Below are 18443 nucleotides of genomic sequence, written 5' to 3'. Positions count from 1 at the left end.
TCATATTTTATTGTTGAAAAACTAACACACAGTATTTCCAAAAATTAAAACAAGACAATTGATCAACTTTTGAAAGTTTGTTGAATTTGACCTTCACGAAAATTATGTTTTAGATCACAGAAGAATAAAATGCAATCCAATGAATGAATCATAATTATTTATAGTTACAAAAAATTTCAACAATGACAAGATCAATTATTATATCAATGTAAACAATACAATAACCAAGGAATTAACACAAAATTGGAGAATCAATATCTCAGGTGCACAAATAAAAGTCTGCAGTAGCACAAGAGTGATCAAATTCACCAGGATTCTGTGAGAATCAAAGTTCTCAGGTTAAGGCTCAATTTGAAACACCCAATCAAATGATCACAAACAAGTATAATGTGATATCATGCACTGATGTAAGCAGCTATAATATCCAGCAGTTGAAACATATCAAGATAGAGGCATAAACATGTATATCCTGTGTTATGTGTGTGCGCGATCGTATAGGGTCAAGAAAATGCAACCCGAAGGGTGGTTGAATGATAAACCACCAAGAACAATCAATAATCTGTTATTCCAGCAAGGATGAATGTTCTCCAGGTCGCCAACAGCAGATTGAACTCACAAAAGTTCGCGTTCAGAGTTCTGATTTTAGATCGAACCCACAGGATCTCAAGTTTTAGGGTTCTTTTCCAGATTGAGGCCAAAAGTCACAAGACTTTCTCAATTTCCCACGGTCCAAGTACCGATCGGCTCAGTAAACCCCCAAATCAACACAGATCAAGACCTAGGGCTTCGCAATCTGAAGTCGAACGCCTGAAAATTAATTTTCCAGTGTTCAGACTCCGATCGAAGACTCAAGAACAAATTATCAATGCTCTGATACCACTATTAATTCGGGATCCAAACTGTACAACAAATGTGATAGAGATCTTTACGGAAAAATCTAAAACCACTGCATCTAATTTCGATATTTCATAGGCTCAAATCATAAACCTCTAAGGAACATCATAGAGGCACTGAACTTAACCATAGACCCTCACAATCCCAACATCAAAGTCGCTACAATGGAACACGAAAATGGACAGATCACTTCACAATAGTTTACTCACATAGAGAGTTCTCAGATCAAGAGCTTGATTATCACAAAGATAATCATTAGATAATCTCACAAAGAGAAGATGAAAAATCACAGAGACAAAAAGCCCTTGCAGGTTCGAGAAAGAGGCGACTCGCAGAAAGAAAAAGAAAAATGACGATTCAATCTCTAGGTCAAAGAAAGAGGTCTTATTTATAGTTAAAACCATCAGCCATTGATCATTGGGTTAATCCAACAGCCCCGAAGCGACTAAAAGTGGACTAAATTATTGGGCTTGGTTAAGTGGGCTATCTCATTCCATATTGGACCTTTTTATCATCACAACCTAGGTTGGACAGGACCTTGGCATCACAGCCCAACAGGACTATAACATGTAAACTAGAGTTGAACATAATGATACGTTAGGAGATAAAAAAGGGACCAGAGGGTACAGATAGAGTAGAGGAATGTACGTGTTATTTTAATATTTTATTTGGACCTTGATTGTAACGTCACATGCTTGTTTCTCATAATTATCATGTCTATCTAAATTATATATTTGTATTTCATTTATTGCTTAACCAATATAATTATTTTGTCGTAACTCTATTTTTTTTTTTTTACAATGGAATGTGCCTTTGCATTTGAATGGAAAATAGATACCTAGCCCCCATTGGGCCCCCATTTTGTAAAAATGAAAATGAGTGGAATAATATTTTTTTTGAAAAACGAGTGATTGAAAAAGAAGAAATTTTTTTGATTTACGTGCAATATTATTTTATGGAAAATTGTGTGGTTGAAAATAGGAAAGAGAAAAATAAAATGTAATGAAATGAAAATTAATGTGATCAAACGGAGGGTAATTAGAATAATTTCTTTCTTGATGAGTTTATTTTTGGATAATTTAGTTAAAATTTATAATTGAACAACATAATTGAAAATTAGTAAACCAATGGGTCTAATTTAAGGTTTAAATAAGCTAACATGTATAAAATAGGGGTCTTGTTAAATAATTAATACAAATATACCTAATTAAATATCATTATGTTCAAAAATCAAGTGATTACATGTTTGTGCGAAATCTGGAAGTGTATGAAATCGTTAACAAATAATAAATTTAATGAATTGATAGTATCGTCCCACGCGAAATAAAATTCATTTGAGTGTGGTAGTCTTTAATTAGATTCAAAGTGAGCAAACAAAAGTGATTTGTGATCTTTAATTATTATAACTTAATCTATGAAAACTTGGAAAATTCAAATTTAATATGTGTATGGAATGAGTGTATTGAATTACAAATCCACATATTATTATCTATTCCAATTCTCAATTATGTGGCTAGTTTTATTCTTACATTCTTGATAATCTTTCTTTTTCAAAATAAATTAAATCTATTCTAGTCACGGCCTGAATCTATTCCTAGTCCGAATTCGAATGAATATAATGTATTTAAATTCACAATTATCTAAAAGATTGCACACGGGATAAACATTATTCTTAACATTTATTGCACACGTGTTAATTAAACAGTGTTCTAAACCTATTATGAACATTCCAAAACTACCACAAGGAATTATATATTTAATTGGTGATCGAGTAATCGAATAATAAAATAAAGCATGCAAGATTAATTAATTAAAATTTGCAATAATTTAACTAAGCCACGTGTCTCAAATTAAAAATAAATAATAAAATGTTTCATCTTCAGCCAATACATGAATATAATTAGCCCAGCATATTGTTTAACAAATCACACAAGAAGAATTGGAAAAAATCACCTGGAATTGAAAACAATGATTGAAAAGTGAAAAATTAATTTCTTCTTCGTTAATCTTCAACCTGAATTTTGAATCTTCAATTTTTCATGTATCGTCTTAGAATCTCGTGCTAGCCTCTTCCTTGTGGTGAAAAATATGTATATTAATGTTGTTCCTGAATCTAGTCGTTTCCTCTCGCTTAAATAGTAGTTTAAATTTGATTTCTTAAGAATTTAGATTGAAAATGTAGTTTGGACCGTTCAGTCCAAAATTTGCCCCGGTGCGCGCCATATATGGGTTTTGCTTTCGGTAATTGGAACTTAGGTTCTTTTGCGCGCCACTATAGGTTTGTGCACGCTTGCCATATAAAAAAAATTTCTTTTGTTGCACTTAGGTCCTTCAATTTTGATCTTTATTCATTTTTTCTATTTTTAACGTCTCATCGGTCTTTTAGCTTCCAATTCCATCTAATTGAGTTCACACCTTCTCGAATAGTCATTATTAGGTCCGAATCAACTATTAGCATTTTTTGATTTAGACCCCAAACTTTGGATTCAATTCCGTTTTGCCAATTTTTGGTTCCTTTTGTCAACTTCCATCATTTTTCATCGAAATGCACCTGACAAACAAAATATATACAAAATTAAGACTCAATTCATTTAAAATAACATCAATTGCTCTAGTTTAACGATTCAAATAAGTTTAATGAATGCACTTATCATTACGTTATTAGGACTCTTTATAAATTGGACTAGCCTTTCCCCAATGTCAAACATATTACGTATTTGCTTCTTCAGTGTCAAAAAAATGCTCCTTGCAATAAGGTATAAGTTATAATTTATTTTGGTTATGTCTTATGGTTTGTTTTGGTTGTTACTGCAGAATCTCTATTGAATTATTTTAAATAGGGTCTACCTAAACAAAAAGGGTTTCAAAGAGAGGTATTAGTATAAGATGGACACAATAATTAATTTCTTGTTAAAAAGTTAATTCCCTCTTTATCGTTTTGTAATAGTTTATAAAATATAACTATTAAATCAAGTGAAAGATTTAATACATCCGATATTAGTTTAATTCTTCATGTTTAGCAATTGGTACACACTACATAATCGATACATATTTCTTGTACTTTATTTGAAAATATCTATATATAAATGGAATGAAAACTTATAGTTTTTACTGTACTAAATTTTCTTGTCCAAATATGTGAATGGCATTGGGACTCTTTCGACGATAGTCAATATATATGTTGTTAACTATTGAATCAATTGGAGTATAATGGAATACTTATAAGTAAGTGTTCACTTTCATTGCTAGAACCGAGTAGTATTGTTTACTGTATCAATAAATGCTTTATATTAATGATTTATGTATTATTGGATTCTTATAAAAAAAGAAATTGTTCACCTTCATTCCTAAAACCAAGTAGTATTGTTTATTGCATCAGTAGAAAGCTTTACATCAATGATTTATGTGTACCCGGAAAGTGAGATCGGAAAACCAAGCATCCGCCGTAAAGGTTGTTTACTTTAGTTGATTCGTATTATTCCTCTTGTACACATTTTAATTTATATATGTTGATGTTCTTCCTAACTATTTTGAATAGATATTAATAATAAAGAATTGAGTATGTTGAAATTTCTAAATAAGTTGTAATGACTTAGGATTTTGGCACGTTTATTTTGTTGGCGGTTAGGGATATCTTCACTTGGTATTTAACTAAGTAAACATCCTCATATTTTCATGCGTACGTCACATGATTAAGTGTATAAACTTGTTATCTAAAATGTCCTTTTATGAACATGATATTTGATTATTATATTTTAAATCATTAATACTTCTCATAACATATTCACACATGATAATGCATTCATAAGCATACATAAAGTTAAAAGGAATAAAAAAATTTCAAATATCAAAGAATATTTTTAATAAATATCTCAAATGTTTTGCTAAGAGGTGTATGTCTTGCCACAAAAGATGTGATCGGGAAATGGAACATTAGCTACGAACACACCTGACCAATGTTCAATGATAATACTAATGTTAATTACTTTACGGTACTTTCAATCGGGTGAATCGAATTCCAAATAATATTTGTCCAATACATTCTAATTAGTTAGACGATACACCAAATGAGCTCACGATGTTAATTTTAAGATTTTTAAAGGAGTAAAATAAGAGTGGATACATATTGAGAAATTCCTTTTATTTTAAAGTAATTTATATGCATATCATAAATATGCATTATATGTACGAAGTTTGCTTCTAAGTATTAGTTCATTCCACGTTATCCCTCCACGATTTTTTATGATAAAGGCAATATGATTCAAAATAACGACTTGTGGTGACACGGACTCTGAATTATCATATTTAAATATTGAATTCCTTTTGTAAATGAAGTTAAAATTCATTTTAATTGCCTTATATTCTTATTAAGTACAAATTATTTTAAAATAATAAGTCATTGATGTTTATTATGTTGAAGAAAAAATGAAATCATCTTTTTGCATTAATGATTTTTAGAGAATAAAACGATAATACTTACAAATTAGGTATCTTAATTTTGGGGTGTTACATTGATAGTGCTTGCTTATTAGAGATTTTGTCCATCGAGGGAAAAAGATTTTTCATATAGTAATATTATTTGTAGTCGCTCATTACGGTAATAACCTATACATGACATACATATGTCATATGGTTATTTGATACATTAATGTGGTAATTTTTTATTGATTCGTGTATCAAATAATCATCTATCATGTATATTCCACGTAGAACGATTCTTATATTGAGTGATTGCACATGTCATTACTCTTTTTCATATATAATAAATTAAGATTTTTTGTTACATGTGTAATACTGTTCACTTCTATTATTAAACCAATTTCTTCTAAGAAAAACTATTCTAATTAGAAGAAAATGTTTATAAAATTAATCAAACTAGTTCAAAACAGCTTTTGGCTCAAAAGTTGTTTTTGACTTTTTAAAAGTCATGCCAAACATGTCTTTATACCATTTTTTTTGAAAAAAAAAAAATTAAATTAACTAGACAAAACACTTTTAAGAAATTATTTAAACATGTTCAAAATATCTTATTAATTTCAAAAGCAATTTTAACTTTTCAAAAAGTCCTATCAAACAGAAACTAAGTAACAATATTTGTACTTTTTTCTTGATTATAATTAATTAATTTAATTTAACCTACTAATTATGCTTTAAAATTGTCAAAAGAAGCTTGATTGTGCAAAATATGAATGATGTTATTTTTGTAAACTGTGTGTTTCTTCTATTTTCTTTTTATATATATTGGGATATCATTTCATAATTAAGATAATATATCTGCATCGACTGTTACAGAATAATTAATCTTTTGATTTTTAATCTTTTGCATGTTAAAAGGGCTCTTTCGAATCTGTTTGACCTTCCCACATCTCCACTAAAATATACTAAAGATGGAGCAAATCTAAGTGGAAGTAGCAACTTGTATGTTTTCCTTAAAAAGAAAATAACTAGAAAAATATAAAAATATTTAATTAAAATTCTATTTTCCATGTACCATTTATCATAGTATGCATATGAAATATACAAATTGAAATAGCTATGAGTGTGATGCAATGTTCTTGATCAAACAAGTCGATCGGGTTAGAAAATTGGGGACCTAGTCCTGAAATTGTCCCAATGTCTATTGGCAATTAAATCAATCGACCTTATAAAAACTATTGATATTATTATTTTTCTGAAAATAAATGACTTAGTCCTTAGTTCATATATTCAAGTTTATGCTTTAAATTTGATGGTGTTATTAAAGCTTAATCTCTTGTTTCTTTTTGAGTATGGTCCAATATTTTAGAAATCTTATACGATAAATTACTATCCGATTGGACTATATAATAAATGATTAAAAATTTCATGCTATTAAATGTAGTTCAATATTGTATCATCTATCTTATCAAACCAAGTCATAGTAATACATATAGCACGTTGCCAGCTAAACCGTTAATTTGTTTTCTGTATATTGATGGCAATAGACTGTAAGGGCCTAATATTTAACTCCCTTGGTCCAATAATTATTCTCAAATCCTAGAGTCAACTCTCCCATAGGGTTGGGAAGTGGGACCAGCCGCTCGATTCACCCCATTTGCGAGCTGAGCGATAAAAACTTGTGTTAGTTTGAAAGTACGAGTACGATTCTAGATCAAAAAATAAAAAGAAAAAAATACACTTAATAACAGTTGTTAATTTGTTTTCTAGTAAATTGATGGCAATAGGATGTAAGGGCCTAATAGTTAACTCCCTTAGTCCAATAATTATTCTCAAATCCTAGAGTCAACTCTCCCATAGGGTTGGGAAGTGGGACCAGCCGCTCGATTCACCCCAGTTGCGAGCCGAGCAATAAAAACTTGTGTTAGTTTGAAAGTACGAGTATGATTCTAGATCAAAAAATAAAAAGAAAAAAATTATCAACTTGAGCCCAACTTCCTTCAAGCAAGCCGACTTTGGTGATGAATCAAGCTGAGTAGCTCAACTCTGCTCACTTAACACCCCTAATATGTCATTTCCCTTTTATGGCAAACCCACCTCTCATAACAATTCCCAATGTCAGTTTAAATGATTCAATGCTTGTAAAAACATGTTGGTCTATCTCAAGAAGTTCACTTATAATTAAATAAATAACTTTTTTATTACTAAAAGTTAAAAACGTGGAAGTTACTCGTTACTTCAACTAGGTTTCATGTTCCTTTTAATTGAAGTAATGAGCCTACCAATATGAGCATGACGGTTAGACTAGTGAAAGACACTCTCAGGTACTTATAACCTTATGTTATAGTTTGACTATTTTGAGAAAGTAATATTTTTACGCTTTTCTAAGGTTAACTAAACAATGAAAATTGTGACGAGTGACAAATTGAAGCAATCTCAATAACTTATATTTCAAGATCTGGTAAATGATGAAATATTACCCTTTTTGTGAGTAATTTTCATTTTTGTTCAGTTTTTCTCTTTACCTAATTTATCCATACGTATGGTGGATAATTATAATTGACTTAAAACTAGTGTTGAAAACACTTGCAATAGACCTTTCTGTGAAATAGACAAAGACATGTTTATATATGAAGCATTAAGGTGACAGCCAAGAGTTCCATGATTGTGTCCTCTTACCAAATTTTAGCTACTTGTGACTAAGTGAATAATATACAGTTATTTTAGATAAGGTGACTTGGCCTGATATCTGAATTCATTAGTTAAAGATGCCATTCTATTAAATTGGTCTATTACAATACAGTTTTAATTTTCAAATCAGATAGTTTAACATAGTATTAGAGTACATGTGATGACATCAAATTCAGTTTGCAGTTGACGAACCGAATCGGACTATAATAAGGTGGTTTAAATGGGTGGGTAGATTTATCGATGGTAGTTTCGATTTGATTTCTTGCCAAAAAAAAAAAAAGGACAATTGCAGCCGTCACCCCTAATCTTTCCAAACGTTGCATGTAAGATCCTTTTTGATGGTTTTCATCCAAAATTCCATCAATTAACTGAAAAATTGATTTTGACCACATTTTTAACAATTTATAGAGAGATAGAATGATAACTTTACATTAAAATTAAAAATTAAAAAATAAAATTAGTCTTCTTCTTCCTGACCCATCCCAAGTCCATGCCCACCCCCACTCCCACAACAAACCAATAAACCCATGGACCAGGGAATGCTTCCGATAATCTGATTGAAGCTAAGATCTAAAGTTTGGAGCCCTCGTCGCTATCCCAGAGTCGTTGGAATCTTGCCAAGAATCATGTTCGAAATGATTGCAAGAAACCTAAGGTTCTTCAATCGAAAAAGGGTTGAGGCGGAGACCCATTGACTCGACCAGGGACTATGGTTAACTTTGCGAGACCCGACAATTTTTCGATTACTGGGTCTATCCAGCCAATTATACCCGGTGACCCGGCTCGAGAATCACCGAGATTTAAGGCAACCACTTTATCTCCATCACAATACACACTAGCAAAACTGCACAGCTCCGAAGTGAAATCCCATGAGGCAAAATAATTCGACTCGGGCAAATCATCCAAGCTGTTTCAAATCGATGCAGGGCTGAGAAATCAATTGGGTCCAAAATTGCATGTGTGAAAAAACTGAATCTAAAAAGTAAAATCAAATGGAATAGAAATACAAACCAATAGTTCTTATTTTTCTTCAACAGGCAACACATTTTGTTTTAGATGAATGCTGTAGAATCAGGGTTCATAAATGATTTCAGGAAGTTCTTCAACGGAGGCAAAATCCAAAATTGCAGAAAGAGAGTGAAATCAAATGACAAATGTGGTGGCGTTGGGGGGTTGGGTTAGGGAAGAAGACCAATTTTATTTTTTGATTTTTTATTTTAACGTAAAGTTACCATTCTACCCTTCTAAAAATTGTTAAAATGCGGTCAAAATCATTTTTTGGTCGACTGATGAAATTTTGGATGAAAACTGTCCAAAAGGCTCTCACATGCAACGTTTGGAAATGTTAAGGATAACGACTACAACAAATCAAAAGTTTGTGGAAAGTCTGCTAGTGTTTCAAAGGTTTGAAGTTTCTACTGCAATTATCCCGAAAAAAAATATGTATATATATATGGTGCAGGCAAACTTATTATCAACTAAATGGCAATAATATCATAGAATCATGCATAGATTAGTATGCATATCTGTTGAACCATTTTATAGAAAATTTTGAACTCTTACATAGATGACACATTTATATATAAATTTAGTCCTTTAGTGGCTAGATGTTGATCCCGGGGTAGGAAAGGTATTTGATGTCGCCGGAGGAATCGAAAAACAATCTTGTTGAGCATTGACAACCTCCTCTATCTTCACTAGAACCTCAGCAATGGAAGGCCTATCCTCGGGACGATTTACTACACAGTTCATAGAGACATTCAGCAAGGGGAAAGCATACATTTCGACCTTGGAAACCTCCAGGTCGAACACCTCTCCGGTCCATTCGTCTCTCACCATGGACTTCACCCACCTTGGAAGGTCTAATCCACTCCTCTCAACAATTTTGCCAGTTAACAACTCCAAAAGAATTATTCCGAAGCTAAAAACATCGGCCTTTTCGCTTAAAGTTTTCTCCGGGGCTGTATACCTATTCGACTTGAAGAGACTTGGGTCGAGAAACTCTGAGTATCCATATTCACTTATCAGTGGTTCTTCACTGTCAGATAACAGAATATTCGAAGGCTTTATGTTCCCATAAGGGATGGTCTCGTCTTGATCATCGAATCTTCGATATATGAAGTCCAAACCTCTTGCTATCCCGACTGCCATGGATAGTCGAAGCTTCCATGGAAAATTCCTTTTGCCCTGTACGTAGTCTGCAAGTGACAAAAAGAAGGAACTGTCAGCTACCCAATTAGGCAATTTTCTACACGAATGCATAATAGGAGTTAGTATACATGAAGATCGGCGTAGAAAATTCCAAAACCGGAGACAAACACGTGCTTCTCTATTAACTTACTCTCAAACAGGGTTAGGAGGCTCCCATTCTTTTGATATCTATAAATCAGAAGTTTTTCCTCATCTGTAGAATTGTAGCCAATTAGAGGAAGGATATTTTGATGCTTTAAGTTGCCTATTTTTCCCATTGTCAAGGCAAACTCCTCAAACGACACCTTGAGTTTCTTCAATCTCTTGACAGCATATATGGCATTGTTCTTCAGTTTTACCATGTAGAGGCTGCTCCAAAGGCCTTGTGTATGCAAATCAGCTGCAGCTTCCAAAAGATCTTCCAATTTGAACCATTCTTCCTTTTCGACAAAGAGCACGAGCTCTGAACGTCTTTCTTCTGGCTTCTCCTCGTCCATTTCTTCGATTGGTGGAGATCTTGAAGGCGACTGAGCAAGCTCCTTTAAAGTCTCCGTTTCTTTTCCTCCTCTAACTGCCCTCATGTACAAGAAAAGTACAACCAGCAGCAAGAGAATTGTAAATCCAAGACATACAAGAATCCACATACCCCATCTTTTATACATTTTGCTTTTCTCCTCATCTTGCCTAGTATGTAGTGGCATTAGTGAAATTGGAGCCATCGCGTATCCTGTTTCTGATTTTTTTTGAGGAAAACTATCCTTAAACCTACGCGAATCAAGTGGTTTCTCCTTAACCGGTATGACTTTTGGTGTCGTATTGTGGACAACGGTCATGAAATGATTATCCGAAATATCTAATCTTCTGAGATTCTTTAGCTTGGTAAGAACTACTGGTACATTCCCGCTTAAAGAATTTCTACTTAAATCTAAATATCTTAAACTTGTGCACTTCAATATCGAGTTAGGAATAGTGCCCTTAATGCCATTTCTAGCCAAACAAAGCACTCTCAAATTTCGGAGTTTGCACATATGATCCACATCCAATATTCCATTGAGGCTTAAATTAACAAGCCTGATCTCTACTACAGCCGTGGCACGTAAATCACATATAATACCCTTCAGTTTATACGAACAGGGATGCGACAATAGCATGATCCTGTCAATCCTCAGTCGATTTTCAGGATCAACAGCACGAATGAAATTCGATAAAGACATGGATTCTGAGAACTCACCCCCATTGCAGAACATGAAAAGTAGAGAAATAGATGAAAAACTCAGCAGCATCTTCAGAATCTGCACTGAATTTCTTCTCCTGTGCTTAAACATAATTCCTACTTTCATATTTGATCAAATTTTTTACAAATATTAGTTTCTCATACTTCTTACTTCTGTCTTGTATAAATGCAGATAAGAACAAGTATTTTTCATAGATTCCAAAGAGGAATGTATAGAAACAAGTGCTATAAAACATTTTTTTCATAGCTAGTATCGAGTAAGGGCTGTTGAGTAATCTTGTCCGAAAGTTAAGGTTGTCAAAGGATCAAAAATTTTGTTTTCAAACACGCGCTCGTGTGCTAATATCACCAGGTAGACAACATTAAAAACAAGGCGAATTAATTAAGGAACTCAAAAAGATTTTTGTGTATGTCTTTTGGAACTTACAAGTCACTTGTATTTTTTATTTTACATAGTGATATTTCACCCTACATATCTAATTTATGGAATCAATTTCACTAAAAAAAATAAATGAAAAAACTGTTTTGCCAAATTGTTTCTCAACTTTGGAAAACGGAAGATTATAGGGCAAACAATGGGTCTATAATTTATTTATATATTTTACTTGCCTGAGAATTGAGATTAAGGACTCAAAAATTAGTGAAGTTACTTTAAAATACTTAGTTTTGGAGTTAAAGATTTCGAGTTCAAGATTTGTCCTCATCCGATTGAAAAATTTAGCGCTCCTTCCTCGTCCAAAATCTCTACTTACAAGGAATGAGAATCCGCACTCCTTGTTGCGTATCCCCTATTTGTTTTTTAAAATTAAAAATATACTAGTTTTTTCATATTTACATAATTACACAGCATATTTAAAAATTTTAATTAAATTGGAGCCGTTGACCAACTGGCTAAACACCTTTTCCATTTTTCAATTGTCCTTAAAATAATAACTTGAAAATTTCTTCTTTCCCGACAAACATTTGAAGGGTCACAACTTTGGCTAATAATTTTTTATCTTCAACCCGTTCTAGCATACGCAACGCACAAACCGGCCGACAGACTGACCAACTAAACATTCATTAACTTCTTTGTAAATCCACTCTAGAGCAATGCTATTTAGCATCATTAGCGCCCACAGGGCACATCTCCAAATAATAAAAAGGGATGGTGGAGAAATCCAGCTTTACTTGAGGCTGCTGCGTCAAGGTTTCGAATCCTGAAATATGAATTTGGCTCTTGGGTAAATGCAAGTGTACAAGCAGCCTTCCACCCTGTACCCTTGGAGACATAACCTGCGATTTACCTCCCTCACGATGCTCCAGAGCAGGAGTGATGGGAGACCCTTAAGATTAGAGTTTAACCTTTTTTTTTATTTAGCATCATTAGCATTTAACATCAATTTAGGTGGTCGCTCTACTGACATTAAATTACATGTTCAATTAAATAAAAAAATAAATTCACTTTTTATTGAACTTATCACATAATTTCACATAAATCGGCGTTAGATAATATTATTCATCCACCACTCAATCTCAATCTAAGCTTTTATCGAAAACAGTTGACATCAACATTTTCCCCCGTTTTTCTTGTTCATCACATTTGACTACATCACAACTCCATCAAAACAATGAATCCAAAGAAGTGCACCGCCATTTTAGATGGGTGATGAATAGCATTATTTTCCATCATATATCATAATCACGCCCAAAAGAAAAAGTTATTCGAACAAAAAGCTGCCCAGCTTATCCACAAAATTCAATCTTACTATAATTAAAATTATTTTGGCAAAAGAAAATGATGTCGCAAATGCCTCAATCACCACCACAACACCTCCCAAATCAATCCAATATCAAGCCAAGAAATCGGAAAAAATAAACTATATTGTCCCTAAACCCCATCTTGAACACGCCCTTCAACGTTAATCGGAAAAAGAAAAAGGAAAAGATAAAAACAATCGGATATCAGTTAATGCTGTGGTTATCAGCATTATTTTCGTCGTCATCAATTCCATCAAAAAAGGGGTCCTTGAGGAGATCAGCAGCCGATGGTCGAGCCCTAGGTTGAGCAAGACACTTCTCGATGAACTCCTTGACCTCGGGGTCCTTAATCTTGTTCATGGCTTGTGGCCTCAATCCAGATGTCACCTTTTTGTATATCTTGGCAACGTTGTCACACTCGCTATAGGGTAATTCAAGAGTCACCATCTCAAGCAAACACATTCCAAATGAATAGATATCTATCAGCTCAGTATAGTTCTCATCATATAATTCTGGTGCCATGAATTCCGGTGTCCCAAGTAATGAATACGCCGAGTGGTTCTTGCCAACGGTTGCTGCCATACCCAAATCACCAATTTTCACCTATTTGCAACAAACAAGATAATAACAAATTACAATTTCATCAGAAATTTGAAAAACAAACCTATGCAGGATGAAAAGAATATACAAATCAAAAAGTTCATTCTCTTTACAACGACGACCAAAAATTAAGCTTTGATCAGTGACATGGAATTTTCATCACCATTTCGCTATGTTCATTGCAATTTTAAAGTAAAAATAAAAATAAAAAGACACAATAGTCGGTCATGGTTCCAATGAATACTATATCAGGATAGATTATTGAAGCAGAAAAAACTGCATATCAGTGGATGCCATACTTATCGATTCTTGAGAATAACCTAATAAGATCAAACTTAGTTTCAATTTTTTAAGTTCTTCAAATCTCACTATACCATTTCTCCTTCAGCAAACGGAACAAAATTTTCAAGACAAAGGCGCTGTGCAGAACGGAGGTAAAGAAAAGATAACGACGTTGATTATCAGTTATACCTGACCAACATTGCCATTGACGAAGATATTGCTACAATTTAGATCCCTATGAATGACACAAGGCTCATGAGTATGCAAATAGTCCAATCCCTTGAGGATTTGCATAGACCATTTCTTCAACGCCTTCATCGACACATGCCTATGCTTCTTCCTGTACTCCCTCAAGTTCCCAGAAGTACACACCTCGGTAATGAAATTCAGCGTGTGTTTCTCCTCATCCTGCCACACTGAGTACAACGTGATAATATTCTTGTTTTTCAATGTCCTCAGCAGCCGAACCTCGGAATATAACCGATTGATCATCGCTTCATCTCCAAGGAAGCTTCTCAATTTGACTAGGTTCCAAGCCACCTCAATCCCTTCTTCTTGGTCAAATGCTCTGTACACTTTCTTCACAGCCCCCGATCCAAGCAGCTCGCTATACCGGCCATATCGGCCAGTAGGGTCAACTTCTACGAATGCCTCGCCATCTCGATCCACCAGTTCAGAACCCATACTAGGAATCTACAGGGGGAAAAAGAAAAAAAGCAAACTAAGCCTTGTTCTCGGTAAGTTTGAGTTCAACTCCAAGGGAGTAGTACATGAATAAATCAGATAATGAAATTCTACTATTTCCCACATGCCTCGGTTCACCATAGAAATAACAACTGATTCTTTTCTTTCTTTATCAACAGTAAAAACAAAAAATAAATACGCATCAACAAAAATCACAAAATATGAATTTTCCACCATAATCAAGAGCAATATTTCCGTTTACTAAAAAAGAAAAAAGAGAGAAAAAGAAAAGTTATTGAATAATACTAAATCAAAATATAGTAGGAAAGAAAAAGGAATAAGAAGTGATAATTTACCAAAAATGGAAGCAATTTGAGACGAATCAAACCCCGATAATTTCTCAAGAAGAGGTGAGGCAGAAAATTAGGGATTGAAGATTTTGTGAATTGTATATTCCCTTATTGAAAAGTCATTCTTGGACTTGGATTGCGCAGATTGACTACGATTTAGGTAACTTCAAAGTAGTAAATAAATCAGAATCAGAATTTGATCTTTATCTTGAAAATTTGAAGCTAGTTAGCCGGCTCCACTGTTATATTATTCTTTGATTACGAATAAATGGGGCCGCTAGCTTTAATTTGAAGTTTGAACCTACGAGTTTAGAGCGGGGTGGGACCAATGAGGCTGGCTTACAGGGCCAGCATGACTCGCATTATTCTGATTAGTCGAGCCGACCTTGTCCATTCGACTAGTTCAAACGGTCATCTCGACTTGGAAACTCGAATACGGTGGCTCGTTGATTCAGCATTAATTGCATTATTCTATGTAATTGAGCCGACTTTGTCTATTCAATTTGATCGAAGTGGTCATATCGTGCTGGTTGGAATTAAAAAAGTATGAAAAAATATAAATTTATGTATAAAATTATTTTATTAAATAATGTGTGGTTGAAAATGAATTTAAGAAAAAATATACTTTTAGATATTGGGGCTTGGACATGAGCTTAATTATTTTAGCTATGTTAAATTTTTTTGTTTAATAATATTTACTTTTCTTGAAATAAAATAAAAATAAAAATAATTTGCTTGAGTCATGAGCTTGGGAAGAAGCATTTTTATTTGTTGATGTTTTCACGCGGCGTTGTAAAAATGGGTGTTCCAAAAATCAAATCGGATCAAAGAGTCTGAATGGAAAAATTGAGGAATAGGGTAGAAATTCAATGCAATCATAGTATAAAAATCTGATGAAAAGAATCCAACATAATATCGGTTCAACTAAAACCGATAAATTGATTACGATTTTAGTCGGTTCAACAATTGTTTTTGTTGTCAGAAAGAGAGAAAAAATAATATGTGAAGTACAAAACAAAGCTTTATTATCATTTCTCCGATTGTCCAGTAATCATCATAGCCTATGGCCGAGTCTTGCTCGATTTTAGTCAAAAATCATAATAAATAAAATTGAAAATAGTCTTACAAAGAAATGAAAACATATAGATATTTGTTTGCACGAGAGACAAAAAATTCGCCCTGGAGAGTTTGCAGGAAATAGCACATTTGGATACGAAGCTAAGCTAACCCAAGATTCAAATGGAAATGGTAGGATTTGGATATGGGGTGTCTATGTATTGTTAAAGGAGTTTTTGGCCCATTTAGTTTTCATTAATGTTAAATGGCTCCATAAATAATAGGAAAATTGCAATCAAGGTACCAAATCTTTCATTTAATAGCATATTTGACTTAAATATTTTATTTGTGCCACCATAGACATTCACAAAATTTGCAACTCAAGTCCAAAATGATGGTTTCGATCAGTTTGACCCCAGAAACCTTCAGTTGACTACATTAATTAAAAATTTCATAATTTTCTCCAAACAAGGCAAGGATATTTTGGACATAACACACTCACCCTATTAAATCAGAAATTATAAAATCAAAAATCAAAACAACACCATCAATTTCCTTCGAGGTACTTTTAAAAAGCACCCAATCAAAATATCAAATTTTCATATTGACCAAAATTTTTTGTCATTCACCAAAAGAGCATTTTGAAGAGTAAATATCATGTTTGCCCTTATTATGTGTTGTAATTACAAAAACATATCATTTGCCCAAAAGACGATGATATCGTCTTTAAAAAATTAATAAATCCAAACAATCACATTTAAATCTCCAAACGAAATCACTTTCTTTATCAGATTTTCCAACACAGTTAAAAAGAAATTTCATCTTCCATCTACAACGAAAAAATATTACTCACAGTTGGCGCTTGAAATTGGTAAGTATAAATACGTATGTTTAATTTCATTTTAATTAAATAAGTACATTGTTTGAATATTTAAAGTTTATTTCAACATATGATTTTAGAAAAATGAACTATTACAGTCTTAAATGGATGTATAATTTTTTTTTTTAGCAAAAACGAGGAAAAAATTCATATGTAAAATGTAGAAGACAGTCGGCCAAAAACGTGTTTGGGCCGGATGTTTAACAGCCTGCCCAAATCCGGGCAGGCTTTTAACAGTCGACCCGGACACGTCATTTTTTTTCCTTGTGTCATTTTTTTTGTCCTTTTATTCTCGTAATTACAATTTTTTTAAGAAATGATGTTTCCTAATGTAGATATGGGATCAGCTGCTGTCCCGATTTATTACTTTGGTGAATTTGAAAATAATGAAAATGATTGATGGGTGTGAAAATGGACGAGTGAAAGATATGGTTATACTGCAATTGCAATAACATCAAGTGCATCATATGTAGAAATGTACAATGAGATACAGAACTTACTGAAAGTCGATCCCTCTGAGTACTCCATGGAATTGAGATTTTTAATGGGTGAGAATACATCCATTTCAATTTCACCTATAATTGTTACTTCTGAAACTGAAATGAAGGTTTTAATTGAAATGAACCAAAAACGTGCGATTCCTATTTGCGTAACTTTGATGAAAAAAATGTCCCCGAGAGTGAACACGAAGATTTCAACAGAGGGGATCGTAATGTGAATGAGTTTTGGGACACAATAGAAATAGTGCGTGATGATATTGTAGCCGTTCCAGAAATAGTTGATCCTCACCATGATCTCACTGTTACACACAGAATTTGCTCGGTAGTTCAAGACAACGAAAGAGATAATGACTTTACAAATGAAAATTTGATTGTTTTACCCCGTTTGAGACATGAGTCGAGTGGGAGCTCACAGGCTGGACCGAGTGCATGATCCTCTAATTGTTCGCGTATAGTCCCCGATGATGAAGATTTGTATGTCGAGCAACTGTTTGACACGAAGAAAGATTTGCAGGAAGCTATTCACTGGATTGCTTTGAAACACAATTTTGAGTTTAAAGTGAAGAAATCAAACAAGTCGACTTACACAATTGTCTGCGTTGACGATAGTTGCCTTTGGCGTTTGCGAGCAACGAAAATGGACACGAATAAGTTCTTTATGATTCGTAAGTATGCACGAGAACATACTTGCGAAGTGGGTATTCGTCGAAATGATCACAGACAAGCCCGATCGTGTGTGGTCATGAGCTATCAGAAGGTTTAGAAAGTCAAAGAATGCGCATTGGAGGACTTGATGGGTTCGACCGAGGAGAGTTATGCTAAATTGGCCAGGTATTTCTTTGTTTATATGTTTATTTAATAGTTATCTAAGTCATTCAAACATTAATTTCAATTGTTTATTTAATTATTTATCAATTATTTATCTA

The 18443-nt window shown here is 33.3% G+C and overlaps 2 protein-coding genes across 2 annotated transcripts; both read right to left on the bottom strand.

Annotated features, from left to right (window-relative positions):
• Positions 1 to 9597: 9597 nt before the first annotated feature.
• On the bottom strand, positions 9598 to 11531 carry LOC111374167 (probable leucine-rich repeat receptor-like protein kinase IMK3). Its single transcript, XM_022996797.1, has 2 exons — positions 10553 to 11531; positions 9598 to 10037 (listed from the first exon to the last, which is right to left on the bottom strand). The coding sequence occupies exons 1-2, from the start codon at positions 11529 to 11531 to the stop codon at positions 9598 to 9600; spliced, it is 1419 nt and encodes a 472-aa protein (XP_022852565.1).
• A 1619-nt stretch (positions 11532 to 13150) lies between these two features.
• LOC111374193 (probable serine/threonine-protein kinase WNK11) lies at positions 13151 to 15308 on the bottom strand. Its single transcript, XM_022996830.1, has 3 exons — positions 15088 to 15308; positions 14237 to 14740; positions 13151 to 13768 (listed from the first exon to the last, which is right to left on the bottom strand). The coding sequence occupies exons 2-3, from the start codon at positions 14729 to 14731 to the stop codon at positions 13370 to 13372; spliced, it is 894 nt and encodes a 297-aa protein (XP_022852598.1). The 5' UTR covers positions 14732 to 14740; positions 15088 to 15308; the 3' UTR covers positions 13151 to 13369.
• Positions 15309 to 18443: the final 3135 nt, after the last annotated feature.

Source organism: Olea europaea, unplaced genomic scaffold (assembly GCF_002742605.1).
Source record: "Olea europaea var. sylvestris unplaced genomic scaffold, O_europaea_v1 scaffold1216, whole genome shotgun sequence".
In the NCBI taxonomy this organism is placed as follows: Eukaryota; Viridiplantae; Streptophyta; class Magnoliopsida; order Lamiales; family Oleaceae; genus Olea; species Olea europaea.
Note: the sequence above shows the minus strand (reverse complement) of the source record. Positions and strands in the feature narration are given on the sequence as shown.